Source organism: Perognathus longimembris, chromosome 14 (assembly GCF_023159225.1).
Source record: "Perognathus longimembris pacificus isolate PPM17 chromosome 14, ASM2315922v1, whole genome shotgun sequence".
Taxonomy (NCBI): Eukaryota; Metazoa; Chordata; class Mammalia; order Rodentia; family Heteromyidae; genus Perognathus; species Perognathus longimembris.
The window spans coordinates 21,075,725-21,094,632 of record NC_063174.1 but is presented as its reverse complement, the minus strand read 5'-3'; the positions used below and the strand labels follow the sequence as shown (position 1 = coordinate 21,094,632).

At 37.8% G+C, this 18,908-nt stretch overlaps 1 protein-coding gene across 3 annotated transcripts in view; it reads left to right on the top strand.

Moving 5' to 3' along the window:
- The window catches only part of Sos2 (SOS Ras/Rho guanine nucleotide exchange factor 2), a 70,836-nt gene that overhangs the window by 33,677 nt on the left and 18,251 nt on the right, over positions 1-18,908 (top strand). For all 3 annotated transcript variants that reach the window (XM_048362616.1, XM_048362617.1, XM_048362618.1), the window contains exons 9-16: positions 288-415; positions 1,264-1,919; positions 2,268-2,349; positions 6,228-6,350; positions 11,044-11,147; positions 14,718-14,940; positions 17,865-17,984; positions 18,127-18,289. In XM_048362616.1, the coding sequence (XP_048218573.1) occupies positions 288-415; positions 1,264-1,919; positions 2,268-2,349; positions 6,228-6,350; positions 11,044-11,147; positions 14,718-14,940; positions 17,865-17,984; positions 18,127-18,289 (1,599 nt within the window). The remainder of the gene's footprint in view (positions 1-287; positions 416-1,263; positions 1,920-2,267; positions 2,350-6,227; positions 6,351-11,043; positions 11,148-14,717; positions 14,941-17,864; positions 17,985-18,126; positions 18,290-18,908) is intronic.

Genomic DNA, 18,908 nt, shown 5'->3' with positions numbered 1-18,908 from the left:
CCCAATCCTCATCTTAATCTCCTGAGTAGCCAGGATTACAGGATTACTGGTGGCCAGCTCAACAATTTATACAGTTGCTTTTTTTTTTTCCTAATTACTATGTTTATAATACTTTGTAGAGTTGTTTTGAGGGGTCAAAAAGTATACATAATTACATAAAATTATAATTATTATTCAATACTTTGAAATTTATTTGAAATTTTTAGTATATATTACTGCTTTCTCTATGAGAAAGTTCAAGGAAGAATCTTAACAGTGTATTTTAAATTTATTTATTTTTGTCTTAGCAATTGAAAGCATGTAGTGAAGAGCAAGAAGACAGAGAATGTTTGAATCAAGCTATTACAGCTCTCATGAATCTCCAGGGTAGTATGGACCGAATTTACAAGCAGTATTCACCTAGACGCCGACCTGGGTAATTCCAATTTGTTGAAAATATGAATGCTTTTGAACACTTCTTTGTATCTGATGCCTGATTTTCTTTTCTTTCTCTTTTTTTTTTTTTGTTTTTTGGTATTGGGGATAGAACTCAGGACGTTGCACTTGCTAGACAGGCGCTTTGCCACTGAGCTACATCCCAGTCCTGATGCCTGATTTTCTCTAGAAGTGATTTATAGTGATAGTTGCATTCTTGAATGCAGTCTTTTTTCTTCACTTTTTTCCCCAAGACGAGGGGCTTAGTTTAAGGATTAATTTTGCCATAATGTTAAGATATACTTAATAAATCTTAAAACATATTTAAGATTCTTTATGGGTTTGCTTTTATGGAAGTAGGAATTGTAGAGCTTATACTACTTCTATTTTACAGAAATGAAATTGGGGCATTGTTCAGTAGCAGGGTTAAAGCAAAGTAAATATTGTATATAAAATCTAATATTTGGGGCTGGGGATATGGCCTAGTGGCAAGAGTGCTTGCCTCGTATACATGAGGCCCTAGGTTCGATTCCCCAGCACCACATATACAGAAAACGGCCAGAAGAGGCGCTGTGGCTCAAGTGGCAGAGTGCTAGCCTTGAGCAAAAAGAAGCCAGGGACAGTGCTCAGGCCCTGAGTCCAAGCCCCAGGACTGGCAAAAAAAAAAAAATCTAATATTTGGTTGTACCCATACTAAGCATATACTCTATCACTAAGCTATACCTCCCTAGCCCAGTGTAACACTTTTATCACTTGACTTGATGTAGTTTATACTTGAAGCAGTTAGGCTTACCTAGTCATTGGATGAACAACATTTATCTTCTTTTTCTCCATTTTTCCCCCCCTCAGGGATCCTGTTTGCCCTTTTTATAATCGTCAATTAAGAAGCAAGCATCTAGCTATCAAAAAGATGAATGAGATTCAGAAAAACATTGATGGATGGGAAGGCAAAGATATTGGACAGTGTTGTAATGAATTTATAATGGAAGGACCGTTGACAAGAGTTGGTGCTAAACATGAAAGGCACATTTTCCTCTTTGATGGCTTAATGATCAGCTGTAAACCTAATCATTGCCAAACCCGGCTTCCAGGATACAGTAGTGCGGAATACAGATTAAAAGAAAAGTTTGTCATGAGGAAAACACAAATCTGTGATAAAGAAGATACTTGTGAGTGCAAACATGCTTTTGAATTAGTATCCAAAGATGAAAACAGCATAATATTTGCTGCTAAGTCTGCTGAAGAAAAAAATAATTGGATGGCAGCCCTTATATCTCTTCATTATCGTAGTACTCTAGATCGAATGCTTGATTCAGTATTATTGAAAGAAGAAAATGAGCAACCACTAAGATTACCAAGCCCAGAAGTGTATCGTTTTGTGGTAAAAGACTCAGAGGAAAACATTGTTTTTGAAGACAACTTGCAAAGTAGAAGTGGAATCCCCATTATTAAAGGAGGAACTGTGGTGAAATTAATTGAAAGGTTAACATATCATATGTATGCTGGTATGTGAAACTCATTACAAGGGCTAACCTGGGGTCAAGGAATGAAATGCTTTTAAAGGATGTCAAAAAATGGATTGCCTCCAAAATATAAATGAACTACAGAAATCACAACAATTAAATAACTAAATATTTCTAAAATGTGATAGTTTATTTCATTTAAGTATTTATAAAATATGCTTATTTGTGAATTTGAAAATTATCCTCATTTATCAAAAAATGCCACAAGGATTGACAGGAAAAGCCACAGTGCATCCAAATTAAAAAGGAAAAGAGGAAAAATAGGATAGCATGAGTTAATCAAACTGAATAAATAGAACATGAAATCTATACTGTACTCTACTTTTTCAGATCCCAATTTTGTTCGGACTTTTCTTACTACGTATCGTTCATTTTGTAAACCACAGGAGTTGCTAAATTTGCTGATTGAACGGTAAGAAAACATATTTTGGTTCTAGTAACATTTTGAGGAAGGTTAACTGCTTTATATGCTGCAAAGTGCCTAGTACCTAGTATATATTCCATTATTTATGTTGCATTAACATTAGCAGAATTGCTATTCTTTTTAACTCCTAGCTGTATTTTTTTTGCCAGTCCTGGGGCTTGAACACAGGGCCTGGGCACTGTCCCTGAACTTCTTTTGCTCAAGGCTATCTCTCTACCACTTGAGCCATAGCACCACTTCTGGCTTTTTCTGTTTATGTGATACTGAGGAATTGAACCCAGGGTTTCATGCTTGCTAGGCAAGCATTCTACGACTAAGCCACATTCCCAATCCCTAGCTGTATTTTAAGTGGTAGTCAGACAGTTTAGAGGTAAAAATTGTGTGTTTTAGTAAGATTTACTTAGCTCCTTTTTAAAAAAAAAAATTTTTTTTTTGGTCAGTTGTGGGGCTTGAACTCTGCTTAGCTCCTTTTAAAAGGGATTTTTTAGCTTCCTTTTTTTTTTCAATCCTTTGACATGAACTCAGGGCCTAGGCATTGTCCTTGAGCTTCTTTTGCTCAAGGCTAATACTCTACCACTTGAGCCACAGCACAGTTTCTGGCTTTTTCTATTTATGTGGTACGAAGGAATCGAACCCAGGGCTTCATGCATGCTAGGCAAGCACTGTACCACTAATCCATGTTCCCAGTTCCCTGCCTTGCACTTTTATTTTATTTATTTATTTTTGCCAGTCCTGGGCCTTGGACTCAGCCTGAGCACTGTCCCTGGCTTCTTTTTGCCCAAGGCTAGCACTCTACCACTTGAGCTACAGTGCCCCTTCTGACCATTTTCTATGTATGTGGTGCTGGGGAATCAAACCCAGGGCTTCATGTATACGAGGCAAGCACTCTTGCCACTAGGCCATATTCTCGGTCCAGCTTTCCACTCTTAAAGCTTGATATGGAACCTTTTATGTTACTGAAATCTTTTATGGAAAATTTCAAAAGTCTTATAATAAAGAGTAGATAAAAGAATACAACAAAACCATGTATTCATCATTCAACTTCAATAATTACCAACTTGTATTTTCCTATAGATTTAAAATCCTTGCCCCCTATGATTATTTTGTAGTAGATCGCAGACTTCATATGTCATTTGTAAATATTTCAATATGTAGCTAAAATATATAGATTCTCCTCCCTTTGATTTTGCCAGTCCTGAGCCTTGGACTCAGGGCCTGAGCACTGCCCCTGGCTTCTTTTTGCTCAAGACTAGCACTCTACCACTTGCGCCACAGTGCTACTTCTGGCTTTTTCTGTTTATGTGGTACTAAGGAATCGAACTCATGGCTCCATGTATGCTAGGCAAGCACTCTACCAGTAAGCCATATTCCCAGCCAAACTGAAGATTGCACTCAGCATTCTATTTGTTATACTCTACCAGTTAAGTCATACCTCTAGTCTTTTTGCTTTTTGATTTATTTTTCAGATAGAATCTCTGGCTAATTTTTCCTGGGCTTTGTTTGAAAGCCTCTTTCCACTTTTTGACTAGCTGGAATTACAGGTGTGGCCTACCATGCCTGGTTTGTAGTTTTTTGTTTTGTTTTGTTTTTGTTTTTGATGGGTAGTGGTGTGTGAAATCAGGGTCTCACGCTTGCAGGCAAAACAAACTTACTACAGACCCAGGTATCCAGTCTTATTTTTTGCCGAGTATTTCAAGATTTGGTCCCAATTCTTGCCCTGATATGCCCTAAGTATCATCTGCCTATGTTAGGTTTCTGTTGTAGCTAGCATAACAGATGTCCATAACAGACACTGACAGGGGTCTCTTGAACTTTTCTGTTTAGGCTAACCTTAAATTATGACTCTTTCAGTCTAACTCTCCAAAGTAGCTAGAACTATAGGCATGCACCACTAGTACCTGGCTGTGGCTTATGTGTTTGTGCTAGGGTTTCACAAACTTTTATTGAGGCTAGCAGACCCTAATCCTCTTGTCTTGTAGGATTACAGTTTTGAACCACCATGTCCCGCCCAAGGATTCTTTTTTTTTTTTTTTCCTTTGGCCAGTCCTGGGGCTTGGACTCAGGGCCTGAGCACTGTGCCTGGCTTCTTTTTGCTCAAGGCTACCATTCTGCCACTTGAGCCACAGCGCCACTTCTGGCCGTTTTCTGTACATGTGGTGCTGGGGAATTGAACCCAGGGCCTCATGTATATGAGGCAAGCACTCTTGCCACTAGGCCATATCCCCAGCCCCCAAGGATTCTTATTTATGAAAGTCACTTATTTAAAAAAAATCGAACATTTCCTTTAATTTAAAACAATTTATAAATAGAAAAATGTGTTTTCTAACACTAAAATTATGTAAAGTACAAAATGATTCATGTTTTACATTTGAAAACTTACTAGAAATTGTGTGTGTGTGTGTGTGTGTGTGTGTGTGTGTGTGTGTGTGTGTGTGTACACGTGCTTGTCCTGGGCCTTGAACTCAGGGCCTAGGTGCTATCCCTGAGCTTTTATGCTCAAAGCTAATATTCTACTACTTGAACAGCTCCACTTATGACTTTTTTGGTAGTTATTTGGAGATGAGTCACTTGTCCTGGCTAACTTTGAACTGGGGTCCTCAGAGCTTAGCTTCCTAAATAGCTAGGATTACAGATGTGAGCCATCAGTGCCCGGCTAGAATTTTATCTTCACCTCTATCACTGTGTTTTTTTAGGAGATTAAATTTACTAGATTAAGTCAGTATAATGTGTTAGGAACTTCACCTGCCTCCAAACTCAGGAAAACACATTTGTTAGACTTACATTTTAAACCCATTTCCTATGGTTGGGCAAGGTTTTGTGTTAACTTTTTTTTTTAACCTTATCCACATGGGTACATTCTTTAAATACTATTAAAAATTTCAGTTGTGCCTCCTTTCTTCTTCTTTTAATTGTTACAAAGATGATATTCAAGCCAGGCACCAGTAGCTCATGCCTATAATCCTAACTACTCAGAAGTCTGAGATCTAAGGATCGTGGTTCAAAGCCAGCTCTGGCAGAAAAGGGCGGTTCAAAGCCAGCTCTGGCAGAAAAGTCTGTAAGACTCTGATCTCCAATTAATCACCAGAAAACCGGAAGTAGAGCTGAGGCTCCAAGTATTAGAGTGCTAGCCTTGAGCAGAAAAAGCTTAGGGACAGTGCCCTGAGCTCAAGCCCCAAGACTGACCAAAAAATACATAAATAAATAAAAGTTTAAAAAATAAAGGTGATATACAGAGGTGTTATAGTTATATAAGTCAGTAATGAGTACATTCCTTTTAGGATAGTGTTACCCTTTTCCTCACTTTCCCAGTTGTATTTACCTCCTGTAACCACCCACAAGTTGTGTAGTTCATTTTCAGCATACTGTCCAGTGAGTACCACTGCTGCATTCACCCTATGCCTCCTGTTTTTAAAGTTGTGTTCATTTATTTAAGGAAGTTACATTCTTTGTGGATTATTGCTTTGCCTCTTTTCCTTGGACTTTTTCTTATGCTGATCAAGGCTAGTTACGATACTCTCTTTTTTTTGAGTTGAAGGTGGTTTTTATTTTGAAATAAAAATACTATATGACATGAAAACTTCTGAATATTAAATTTCTCTGTCCTTGAGGCTACCATGTTTTAATCCAGAATGACACATTATAGGGACATTTTCAATATGAAACTCTTTTTGGTAAAATAATACAAAATCTTAGTTCTCTGTAGCTGAGTGGCAGTTTTTTGTAGTGTGCAGTTCCTTAAGCATGTGCTGAACAGTATACATTTTATGGAGTGATATAAAAGAGGATTGTTTAGTCATACATTTTTCCTATTGCATTTGAGATCGTTATATGTGAATAAGTTTCTCTCCTTCTGTTTTTATTCTTAGATTTGAGATTCCAGAGCCAGAACCTACTGAAGCAGACAAACTGGCAATAGAGAAAGGCGAGCAGCCAATCAGTGCAGACCTTAAAAGATTTCGCAAGGAATATGTTCAACCAGTACAACTTAGGTTTGACCTGACTATTAAGTTTTTATGTGCTATTCAGTTTTCAGTATAGGGTTAACACAAGCTTTCTTAGCCCTTATTTCAATTGTGGGGTATTTTTTTGACTTTATATTAGTTAAATTTCCATGTTTCTTTTTGGTGAAGCTACTTTTAAATTAATGCCCTGAAAAAAATTTCATTACTTAAATATGCCATGTTTGCATGTCTCTGACATGTAAAGATGCTTACACGCTCAGATACCTGTTTGTTGTAAGTAAAAATTATAGAATTATTATAAACTTACCTACTGTACAGAGTAGGGCTGTGAATGTGGTTCATATGGTAGAGTAGCTATCAGCAAGCCTAAGGCCCTGAGTTTAAGCTCCAGTACTATGAGGAGAAAGATGGGAAGGAGAGAAGGAAGAGAGAGAAGGGAGAGATGGAAGAAAGAGGGAAAGAATGGATGATGTGGCTGAGGTAAAACAGGTAAAGAAACTGGCCTTAGAGGAAACAGATATTAGTTTAAAAGTAGTAGTGAGGTGATATTAACCACAAGGATTGGGATGGAGTGGAAGATGATCTTGATATACAATCCACATTGTTGAACCTGTTCTGTATTGAAGGATTTTCAGCAAAAGTGTATATATTTGTTGTTGGTTATGGGGCTTGAACTCTGGGCCTGGATGTTGTCCCTGAGCTGTTCAGCCCAAGGCTATCACTCTACCACTTCAGCCACAGCACCACTTCCAGTTTTCTGGTGATAAGATTCTCATGGACTTTCTTGTCCTGGCTGACTTTGAACCACCATCCTCAGATCTCAGCCTCCTGAGTACTAAGATTACAGGCATGAGCCACTGGCACCTGGCTTCAATATAATTTTTTTGACATTTTATTTATGTCATTTTATTTACTTTTAAGTAGAGCAAAAGTAAATTTAACAGTGAACACCAATAAATCCAGATATATTGTTAACAAATATGCATCTTTTTTTTTTATGCCAATACTAGGGCTTGAACTTGGGCCCTGATCTTTGTCCCTTAGATTTTTTTACTCAAGGCTCATGGTCTACCATTTGAGCCACAGCTCTACTTCTGGTTTTTTGCTGTTTAATAAGAGTCTTCTGGATTTTCTTGCCTGGGCTGACAAATATGCATCTTTATAATCCCTCCAAGGTATAGAATGCTGTCGTGCTCTAGAAAGATCCTTTTATGCCCTTTCTTAGGAGTTTTGTCCCAGCTGCACTGATTTCACCTTATATAGACTAGTTTTACCTGTTTTAGAATTTCACAAAATAAATAGCTTCTGGGGTTTTTGTTTTTATTTTTTGCCAGTCCTGGGGCTTGGACTAAGAGCCTGAGTACTGTCCCTGGCTTCTTTTTGCTCAAGACTAACACTCTACCACTTGAGCCATATCACCACTTCTGCCTTTTTCTGTTTATGTGGTGCTGAGGAATTGAACCCAGAGCTTCATGCATGCAAGGCAAGCACTCTACTGCTAAGCCATATTCCCAGCCCCTAAATAGCTTCTTATTGTTTTGTTTTAGACCCCTTTCATTCAACATGCTTTTGAAGGCAGGAAGAGTGGCTCAGCAGTAGAGCAGCTCCATAGAAAGCATTAAGTCCTGAGTTTAAACCCCATTCTTACAAAAATGAGCAAAAAACAACATCCTTTTGAGATTTATCCATGCTGCATTTATTGGTGTGGTGTTTTTTTTTTTCTGTTTTTATTACTTAGTGTTTCATTGTATAAATACACCATTTTCTATATTCATTTTTCCCATCGAAGGATACGTGGGAACTTGCCAGTTTTTAAAATTATGACTAAAGCTTCTTTGAGCTTTATCTTAGGAGTCTTATTGTAAATTTATTGTGCTTATTATTTTCAGTAAATAACCCATAATGTAATGGCTAGGTCATAAGATTAGGTTTGGGTTTGTTTTTTGGTGCCATTCTTGGGGCTTGAACTCAGGTCTTGGGTGCTGTCCCTGATTGTGCTCAAGGCCAGCACTCTACTACTTGACCCTAGCTCCACTTCCAGTTTTTTGGTGGTTAATTGTAGGTAAGAGTCTCATAGACTTCCCTGGCTGGCTTTGAACCGTGATCCTCAGATCTCAGCCTCCTGATTAGCTAGGATTACAGTGTGGGCCACTGGTGCCTGCCTGGCCATAAGATTCGTTGTTTTTTTTAAACTGTCAAAACTTAAAAAAAAACATACTCACTATCAATGCTTATGAGTTCTGATTGCGTCATGTCCTCACCACAGTTTGGTGATGTCAGTTTTCATATCTTACAATCATATTGTTAGGTGTATAGTGGGGTATATAGTAGGTCTTGTGGTTAATTTGTATTTCTGTGATGACTAATGATGTAAAGCATTTTTTGTTGTCTTTTTTTTCCCATTTATGTTCTTTTGTGAGGATTGTATTGGGATCTTGTCTTTTTGTTGTTGTTGTTGAGTTCTTGATCTTTTTATTATTGAGTTGTAGTGTGTATTAAGTTAGAGTAGAATACAGTCAGTTTTTACCAGGAAATTTGTTTTGTAAATATTGTCTCCATGTTTGTGGCTAGTCTATTAGGCTTTTTGTTGTTGTTGTTGTTGTTTAATGCTTTGATGAGCTGAAGTTTTCCATTTTTCCTTTTTTTGGTTGGTCCTGGAGCTTGAAGCAGATCTGTGACTACATGCTGGCCCTGAGCTTTTCTATTCAAGTCTAGTGCTCGACCACTTGAGCAAGCCATAGCTTCAATTTCTGCTTTTGGGGTATTAAGTGGAGATAAGTCTCATGGACTTTCCTGCCTGGGCTGGCTTTCATACTGTGATCCTCAGATCTCAGCCTCCTGAGTAACTAGGATTAAAGGCATGAGCCACAGGCCCTTGGCTAAATGTATTTTTATAACCTTTGAGAAATACTATTGCTTGTTAAGGAACAATAGAAGCTAACCTGGTTTTGATCATTTGCTGAAGTAATAAAGAAAAATGCTATCATGACTAATTTACTAATATCTCTATAGTAGGGAGTTAAATGTTATATTTGCATAGATGTTATAATTCTCTTAATTACTTGCTAAGTTGTAAATGATCATGTTGTGATACTGCAGAAGAAACAGCTTTCTGTCAAAAGTAATATTTTTCATGTTTGGAAATGAACTAAGAAATTTTAGGAATATTTGTAGATTTCATAGAAATTTTATGATAGTACCTGAATTCATAATCAAAATACTATACATTAGTTTTCTTTGTTATGTGAAAAGTATATACAGTTGTATATACCAGATGTGGTTGTACACACATATAAGCCCAGCAAGGAAGCGAGATCATGAATTCAAGCTAGCCTAGGCTACGCAGTGAATTTGAGAATAGCTTGGTGACACAGTGAGACCTGTCTCCAAAATAGGCCAGGTGCAGTTGGTCCAAACCCATAATTCTAGCTACTTTGGGAGGCAGAGATTGTGATCACTGTTCAAGCCCAGCCAGGGATTGGGGGGGAAGAAAATTTGTGAGACTCCATCTTGATCAATGGCTAGAAGCAATGGTATGTGCCTGTCACCCCAAGCTGTGAGGGAAGCACAGCAGCTGGATGCAGTGGGGAATGCAGCAACACGGCATGCACTGCATGCACTGCATGCACTGGATGCAGCAACACTGGAAAGCACAAATAGGAAGACTGCAGTCCAGGCTAACCCAGGCATAAAGTTAAGATACTATCTAAAAACAGTCAATGCAAAAAGGATCTAGAGGTATGGTTGTATTGGTAGAACACATATTTAGGAAGTTCAAGGACCTAAGTTCAAACCCAGTGCAGCCAACCCCATCAAAAGACAGAGAGAGAGAGAGACAGACAGAGACAGAGACAGAGACAGAGAGACAGAAAGAGACAGAGACAGAGAAAGAAACACAACATGTACACATGTATAGAGTTGGCTCTTAATGTCTTTTCAACTTGAGAGCTTAAAGATAACTTTGTACTCTAGAACGTGAACTTTCTACACTTTAACATACTAGGCAATTAAGGATAAAAATCAGTTTTTAATAGTTAATTTTCCCCTAGTCCTGAGCCTCTCTGTGCTCAAGGCTAGTACTCTATGACTTGAGCCACTTTTGGCTTTTTCTGTTTATGTGGTACCAAGGAATCAAACCCAGGGCTTCATGCATGCTAATCAAAGACTCTACCACTACACCACATCCCCAGCCCTGGAGGATCAGGTGACTTGTCCTTCGTCCAGAATTGCTACAAACAAGAGTTTAAAAGTATGTTAGTTGAAAATAAATTTCAAAGCTACAGTGTGTTATTAAAAAAAAAAGTTTTATTTTCCCAGTCCTGGATCTTGGGATTCCGAGTCTGGGCACTGTCCCTGGCTTCTTTTTGCTCAAAGCTAGCTCTCTACCTCTTGAGCCACAGCCCCACTTCCAGCTTTTTCTGTTTATGTGGTGCTGAGGAATCGAACCCAGGGCTTCATGCATGCTAGGCAAGCACTCTACCACTAAGCCAAATCCCCGTTAAAATATTTTTGAAGTATAGTTTTTAAATAAGGAACAGTCTAGAAGCTGGCTTTCTTCGTATTACTGAAATACGTTAAGGTAGTAATTAAATATGGATTAGAGACTCTAAGTATTATATTGGTCTTTGTATATAAAACTATCACAAAAACATTAGAGAAGTTAAAGATGCATAAGTGAATACTTAACTTTTACTAAAACATGTTTCTTTCCATTTTATAGGGTCTTAAATGTGTTTCGGCACTGGGTTGAGCACCATTTTTATGACTTTGAAAGAGATTTGGAATTGCTTGAAAGACTAGAATCTTTCATTTTAAGTGTAAGAGGTACATTATTTAATTGTTTGATTGAAGCTTATGTTGCACATGAGTTTATTTTAACAGCTTTATGGCTTTCATATTTTCATTTTAGAAAGCTGAAATAACATGTTGAATGATTGTTCTCAAAGAGGTATATCATTTAATGGTTTGATTAGAACTTATGTTGCACATGAGTTTATTTTAAAAGATTTATGATTTAATTTTTCTTTTTTCTTTTTTTGCCAGTCCTGGGGCTTGAACTCAGGGCCTGTGTGCTGTCCCTGAGCTTCTCTGTGCTCAAGGCTAGCACTCTACCTACCACTTGAGCCACAGTGCCACCTCTGGCTTTTTCTGTGTATGTGGTACTGAGGAATCGAAACCAGGGTTCATGCATGCTAGGCAAGCACTCTACCACTAAGCAACCTTCTCAGACCTAATTTTTACTTTAAAAAAGCTGAAATAACATTTTGAATGATTAGTATAGACTCGAAAAGCTCACTTACGTTTATAATCATCTGAAGTCTTACTCTTTCAAGTATTTGTTTTTCCGTACAGTGGTAGGTATTGAATCCAGACCATTGGCCATGCCAGGTAACTTTATAGCTGTCCTCCTTGCCCTCTTTTTATGTTTTTGAGGAGAATATTTCTTTTAAAGACATCAAAATTTCTCTTTAGTAAATTTTAAACTAATTTTGTCTGAACACAAACTTGCTGTTCCTTCAACTAAATAAAATATGCATACTTGTTTCAAATCATAGACTATTAAATGAAACTCTAGTCAGGAATTTTATTTTTATTTTTTGCCAGTCCTGGGGCTTGAACTCAGGGCCTGGGCACTGTCACTGAGCTTCTTTTGCTCAAGGGTCTACTGCTTGAGCCACAGCACCACTTCCAGCTTTTTCTGTGTATGTAAACTGAGGAATCGAGCCCAGAGCTTCATGCATGCTAGGCAAGCACTCTACCATTAAGCCACATTCCCAGCCCCTAGGTCAGGAATTTTTAAACAAATGTATATGTCATTAAGTGCACATTATTAAACACATTAGTATTTTATCTAACAGTCTAAGATACTGATTAAAAATAAAACAAAAGTCTAGCTTAATTCATGTCCTACTTGTTTTTCAAGGGGAATTTTATATAAAATAGAGTTTGTGATTCTTGTGTTCTAACTTTGAAATATTTAATGTACATTTTTATTGTGTGTATTTAAAATTGCTCATAAAACTATTAATTTTTAAATGGCATTCTTAATGAAAACATCAGATTATATGTAATCTAATAAGTTTGTAAAATAAGACAATAGAACAAATGAAGTAAATTGTTACACTAATGTGTTAAATTTTTCCTTTACAAATTATACTTTAAGATAACCAAATAGTTCATGAGGAATAGTTAACTGATTGATTGATTGGATTGATTGTACTGGTCCTAGGGCTTGACCTTAGTGCCTGGGTGCTCTCTTTGAGCTCTTTTACTTAAGGCTAGCACTCTTTATCACTTGAGCTACAATTCTACCTTCAGTTTTTTGGCAGTTAATTGGAGATAAGAGTCTCATAGACTTTCCTGCACTGGCTAGTTTTGAACCATGATCCTCAGATCACAGCTTCTTGAGTAGCTTGGATTACAGGCATAAGTGACTGATACTCAGCCTTGGAAAGATGATTTTTTTTTTTTACAAGTTCACATGACATGTTGAAAATAGAAAAGTTGACTTTTTTTGTCTTTTTTTTTTTTTTTTTTGGTTGTGGGGCTTGAACTTTGGGCCTGGGCACTTTGCCTGAGCTCTTCAGCTCAAGGCTAGCACTGTACTACTTTGAACCACAGCACCACTTTCAGTTTTCTGGTAGTTAATTGGAGATAAGTATCTCACAGACTTTCCTGCCCTGGCTGGCCTTGAATCGTGATCCTCAGTTCTCAGCCTCCTGAGTAGCTAGGATTACAGGTATGAGCCATTGGTGCCTGGTAGAAAGTTGACTTTTAATAGATCTCTTTTAAAGGTTTCATATTGCCATTGTTTAATTCTAACAAAATAATAGATCTAGGGGGCTGGGGATATAGCCTAGTGGCAAGAGTGCCTGCCTCGGATACACGAGGCCCTAGGTTCGATTCCCCAGCACCACATATACAGAAAACGGCCAGAAGCGGCGCTGTGGCTCAAGTGGCAGAGTGCTAGCCTTGAGCGGGAAGAAGCCAGGGACAGTGCTCAGGCCCTGAGTCCAAGGCCCAGGACTGGCCAAAAAAAAAATAATAATAATAATAATAGATCTAGGAATTTGAATTAATAAATGCCTAACATCACAAAGAGAGAAAACCAGATATTATATGCTTCCTCTTGGAAATATTCTTGGCTACTCTTCATGTTAAAAAAAAAAGAAAAAAAAAAGGTCCTAGCAGGGCTCTGGTGGCCAGTAATCCTACCTAGGAGGCTGAGATCTAAGGATTACAGTTTGAAGCCAACCCAGGCAGGAAAATCTATACGACTTTTATCTCCAATTAACTGTCAAAAAACAAAGTGGAGCGGTGGCTCAAGTGGTAGAGCACTATCCTTGAGCACAAGAAACAGTGTATAAGTCCAGAATTCAAGCCCTAGGACCATCACACACACACACACCCCTCATGTTTTTATAATCCTGAATTAGACTAAGTTTCTATGTCTTTGGTTTTCAGAAAATATAGAGCTAGATATACATGGCAAATTATACCATAGGAGTGGAATTGGCAAAATTGAAATTGGGAAAAGCAATGGCACAGCATTGTAGGATAAAACAATTCACTTTTTCAACAACTAAATCACAAACACTTTGGCCTAGCATGGTGGTACACACCTGTAATTCCAGTACTTGGGAGGTAGAGGCATGATAATTGAAATTGGAGGCCACTCTGGACTATGTAGGAAGACCCTGCAAAAACAAACAAAAGTAAATAAAATAAAAATTGAAAAACTGAACATATTTTGAGTGATAATAGGGAAACTTACAGATTAAAGGAGATTTAAGACGTACTGACTAATGCAGGATTTCAGTCTTGTTCATGTCCTTTTAAAACAAGCCGACTATAAGAAAATATTTTAATGCTAGCAAAATATTTGAAAGTACTAAGGCATCAGTTTTTATATGTGGTAATGTTATGGTAAATTTTTTTTTTTTTTTTTTTTTTTTTTGGCCAGTCCTGGGCCTTGGACTCAGGGCCTGAGCACTGTCCCTGGCTTCCTTTTGCTCAAGGCTAGCACTCTGCCACTTGAGCCACAGCGCCACTTCTGGCCATTTTCTGTATATGTAGTGCTGGGGAATCGAACCCAGGGCCTCATGTATACAAGGCAAGCTCTCTTGCCACTAGGCCATATCTCCAGCCCCATGTTATGGTAATTATTTTAAAGAATTAGAGACAAGTACTTCAATATAAGTGAAATGATACAGTTATCTTAGATTGGTTTTAAGAATAACTTAGTGAAGGGAAGTCATAAATAGGATTATGTAAAGCAAAAACTGGGTATAAATTGATAATTATTGAAGCTAGGTGAAAGTTAAAGATTATATGAAAATCTGTAGTTATGTCTGTCAAGTAAAATACATTCCTGTTTATCTATCTTTTTCCCAGGAAAAGCTATGAAGAAATGGGTAGAGTCAATCGCAAAGATCATCAAGAGAAAGAAGCAAGCTCAGGCAAATGGAATAAGCCATAATATCACCTTTGAAAGTCCACCCCCACCAATTGAATGGCATATCAGTAGACCAGGACAATTTGAATCATTTGAGCTTATGACACTTCACCCAATAGAAATTGCACGTCAACTTACACTTTTAGAGTCCGATCTCTACAGGTAATTCTTGCTCTATTTCTGGAACCTTGAATGTATCTCATTATTATAGAACATTTTACTAACCATGAGTGTTTAAAAATATTTGGTCTATTCTCCTGAGCTAGTTGTTTTTATATTTGTTTTTGAGACAAAGTGGATAACCTAGATTGGCCTACAACTCAGCATAGTTTTAAACCCTCGTCTGTCCTGCAGACATTTGTCTTCCAGCATGTTGCTATTTAGGCCTAGATTAGAGACCAGAAAACCTTCACAGGAGGAATGGCAGGCAACCACTTCCAAGTCAGTACTTTCTCAGGTTGCTTTGGTTTGAAATTTTTCAGCCAAGCCATTCAGTATGGATGCTGAGGCTCTTGGCATCTAAAATCAATAGAGCATTGAGATAGATTTTTTTTTCTTGCTTTCATTTATTACACCGGATCTTGTGAAGACTATAGACATTATAGCTAGGAATTCCCTACAAAAAATAAGCTCCCCACCACTTTCAGCCTTTGAAAAAAATCTGCATTTAGGAGCCCCTGGAGCAGTGGTTTTGATTAGCAGCCTTTTTTTTTTCTTTTATTTCTGAGACTGACTTGAACTTGGTACCTGATGCTTTCTCACTCATTAGCTGGGACTCTACCAGCTGAGCCACGCCTCTAACATTATTGTTTTCTTTTGTTTTCATTTTACTTTTTTTTTTTTTAAAGAAAGCATTGCTCAGGGAAAAGCAAATCAAGAGTATATTAAACATTAGCATTGGGGCTGGGAATATGGCCTAGTGGCAACAGTGCTTGCCTTATATACACAAAGCCCTGGGTTTGATTCCCCAGCACCACGTATACAGAAAACAGCCAGAAGTGGCGCTGTGGCTCAAGTGGTAGAGTGCTAGCCTTGAGCAAAAAGAAGCCAGGACAGTGCTCAGACCCTGAGTCCAAGCCCCAGGACTGGCAAAAAACAAACCCAAAAAACATTAGCATTAATGAAAAATGTTACAAAGACATCAGAAATAAACTTGGCCTCTCTGGTTTGTACTGGCATTGTCAGAATTGGATCTTAGCATACCAACAGTGATTGTGAACATCTTATACATATCATCAGGTTATATCATAATTAATTTGGAACTTTTTTTTTGCTAGTATTGGTCTCTCCCTTAGCTTTTTCCTCTCAAGACTGATATTCTATCACTTGAGCCATACCTCAACTTTCATCTTTCTTTGGTGATTAATTGGACATAAGAATATCATGGGTTGGGGCTGGGGATATGGCCTAGTGTCAAGAGTGCTTGCCTCGTATACATGAGGCCCTGGGTTCAATTCCCCAGCACCACATATACAGAAAAAACGGCCAGAAGTGGTGCTGTGGCTCAAGTGGCAGAGTGCTAGCCTTGAGCAAAAAGAGCCAGGGACTCTGCTCAGGCCCTGCGTCCAAGCCCCAGGACTGGCCAAAAAAAAAAAAAGAATATCATGGGTTTCCTGCCTGGACTGGCTTCAGATTAAGATCTGAAGATTAAGATCTGAGATTAAGATCTCAGCCTTCTGAGTAGCTAGAATTAAAGGTGTGAGCCACTGGTGCCTGGCTATACTTTCTGTGGGGTTTGTGATAGGATTGAAGGAAGTTGTTACTTGAGGAAAAAAAGCTGATCTTAGTGAATCAAGTTTTGGTTTTTTTCCTTCATAGAGTGACGGTTAACATGAGTGGACATTAGAAATAATCAAAAAACTTTAGATGCACATGGACCTGATTTCAGGAGATAGAAATATCTTTGTTAAGTGATGTGTTTTATAGAATGATAAAAATACATAAACATTAATACTATTTTAGAGGTAAATTTCTAAAGGAATATATTCTTGGGTTTGTTGTTTGTTTGTTTGTTTGTTTTGAACTCAGGGCCTGAGCACTGTCCCTGGCTTCTTTTTGCTCAAGGCTAGCACTCTGCCACTTGAGCCACAATGCCACGTCTGGCTTTTTCTATATATGTGGTATTGAGGAATCAAACCCAGGGCTTTATGTATATGAGGCAAGCACTCTTGCCACTAGGCCATATTCCCAGCCCCTAAAGGAATATATTCTTAAAAGATATCTTCTTAGGAAAATATTCTAAAAACTGTGAGTCTAGTACATGTGTGTACTATGAATTTAAACAGTTTTTATTGAATAGTCCAGACTGTATGACATTGGTGACTATAGTCAATGGTCAGTTTTAAAGTTATATAATCCTCATTGTTTTTCTGGGTCTAAACATTCAAAAACAGTATAGAAAATAATGTAATGAGTGCCTATGAGCCACAAAAAATTACAGACAAGGGGCTGGGGATATAGCCTAGTGGCAAGAGTGCCTGCCTCGGATACACGAGGCCCTAGGTTCGATTCCCCAGCACCACATATACAGAAAACGGCCAGAAGCGGCGCTGTGGCTCAAGTGGCAGAGTGCTAGCCTTGAGCGGGAAGAAGCCAGGGACAGTGCTCAGGCCCTGAGTCCAAGGCCCAGGACTGGCCAAAAAAAAAAAAAATACAGACAAAATTGAAATTTTTCTTATAGTTCTCCCAAATCTCACTGTTTTCTTTCCCCTAAAAAATTACATTAATCATATTTTTTTTTTTTTTTTTGGCCAGTCCTGGGCTTTGGACTTAGGGCCTGAGCACTGTCCCTGGCTTGTTTTACTCAAGGCTAGCACTCTTCCACTTGAGCCACAGCGCCACTTTTGGCCATTTTCTGTATATGTGGTGCTGGGGAATTGAACCTAGGACCTCCTGTATATGAGGCGAGCACTCTTGCCACTAGGCCATATCCCCAGCCCCCATGAATCATAATTTAATGGTTATTGTTTCTCTTCATAATTTATTGTTTCTCTTTCTTCATAATTTGTATTTTATGAAAACAAATTTTAGAAGATATTTGCCACTAATTCTTTGTGATGAAGTTATATTGATTTTTTATTCCATAGGAAAGTTCAACCTTCTGAACTTGTTGGAAGTGTGTGGACCAAAGAAGACAAAGAAATAAATTCCCCAAATTTATTAAAAATGATTCGCCATACAACAAATCTCACACTGTGGTTTGAAAAGTAAGTTTTTATTTGCTCTATTTTATTGAACCTTAATAGTGATAGTATTAAGTCATATTAAAATTCTAGCTGTAAAGAGGTTTTTTATTTTCTAAGTGAGATGAGAAAACTTTTCTAAGCATGAATATTTTGTTGTTATCAGATGCATTGTGGAAGCAGAAAATTTTGAAGAACGGGTGGCAGTACTAAGTAGAATTATAGAAATTCTGCAAGTTTTTCAAGATTTGAACAATTTCAATGGTGTATTGGAGATAGTCAGTGCGGTAAATTCAGTGTCAGTATACAGATTAGACCATACCTTTGAGGTAAGTTTTAGGTGTAAATATTTCATTTTTGGGGGGGAAGATAAAATGAATGCAAGATTAACTTTACTCATCGGAATAAAAAGTAAATCTTTCATAAGTCCATCTTTTCCTCTTATGTACAGGATAATGTGTACTAAGCTTAGGATGTATGAAAGAAAATGGGACTTGTACCTCTATTTAATATACCTAACCTAAATATGAAATGTTCCAAGTATTTTTTTTTCATGGTATACTGGTAGTCTTATAGAGTGACAAATAACTTCTTAATCTTCTTTATATACAGTTTTTTTTTAAAAAAAGAACAAAATGGAAAGAACCTTTTTCAAACTTAAATTTATTTTAAGTCAGGCACTGGTGGCTCATGCCTATAATCCTAGCTACTCAAGTGGCTGGGATCTGAGGACTGCAGTTCAAAGCCAGCCTGGATAGGAAAGTCCATTCTTATCTCCAGTTGACTACCAGAAAACCGGAAGTGGCACTGTGGCTCAAGTGGTAGAATTCTAGCTGTGAGCTGAAGAGCCCAGGGATAGCACCCAGGCCCAGAGTTCAAGCTCCACGACCGACTGCCCAAAAATTATTTTAAGTAATTATTTTATCTTAAATTATAAAATAACGTTTT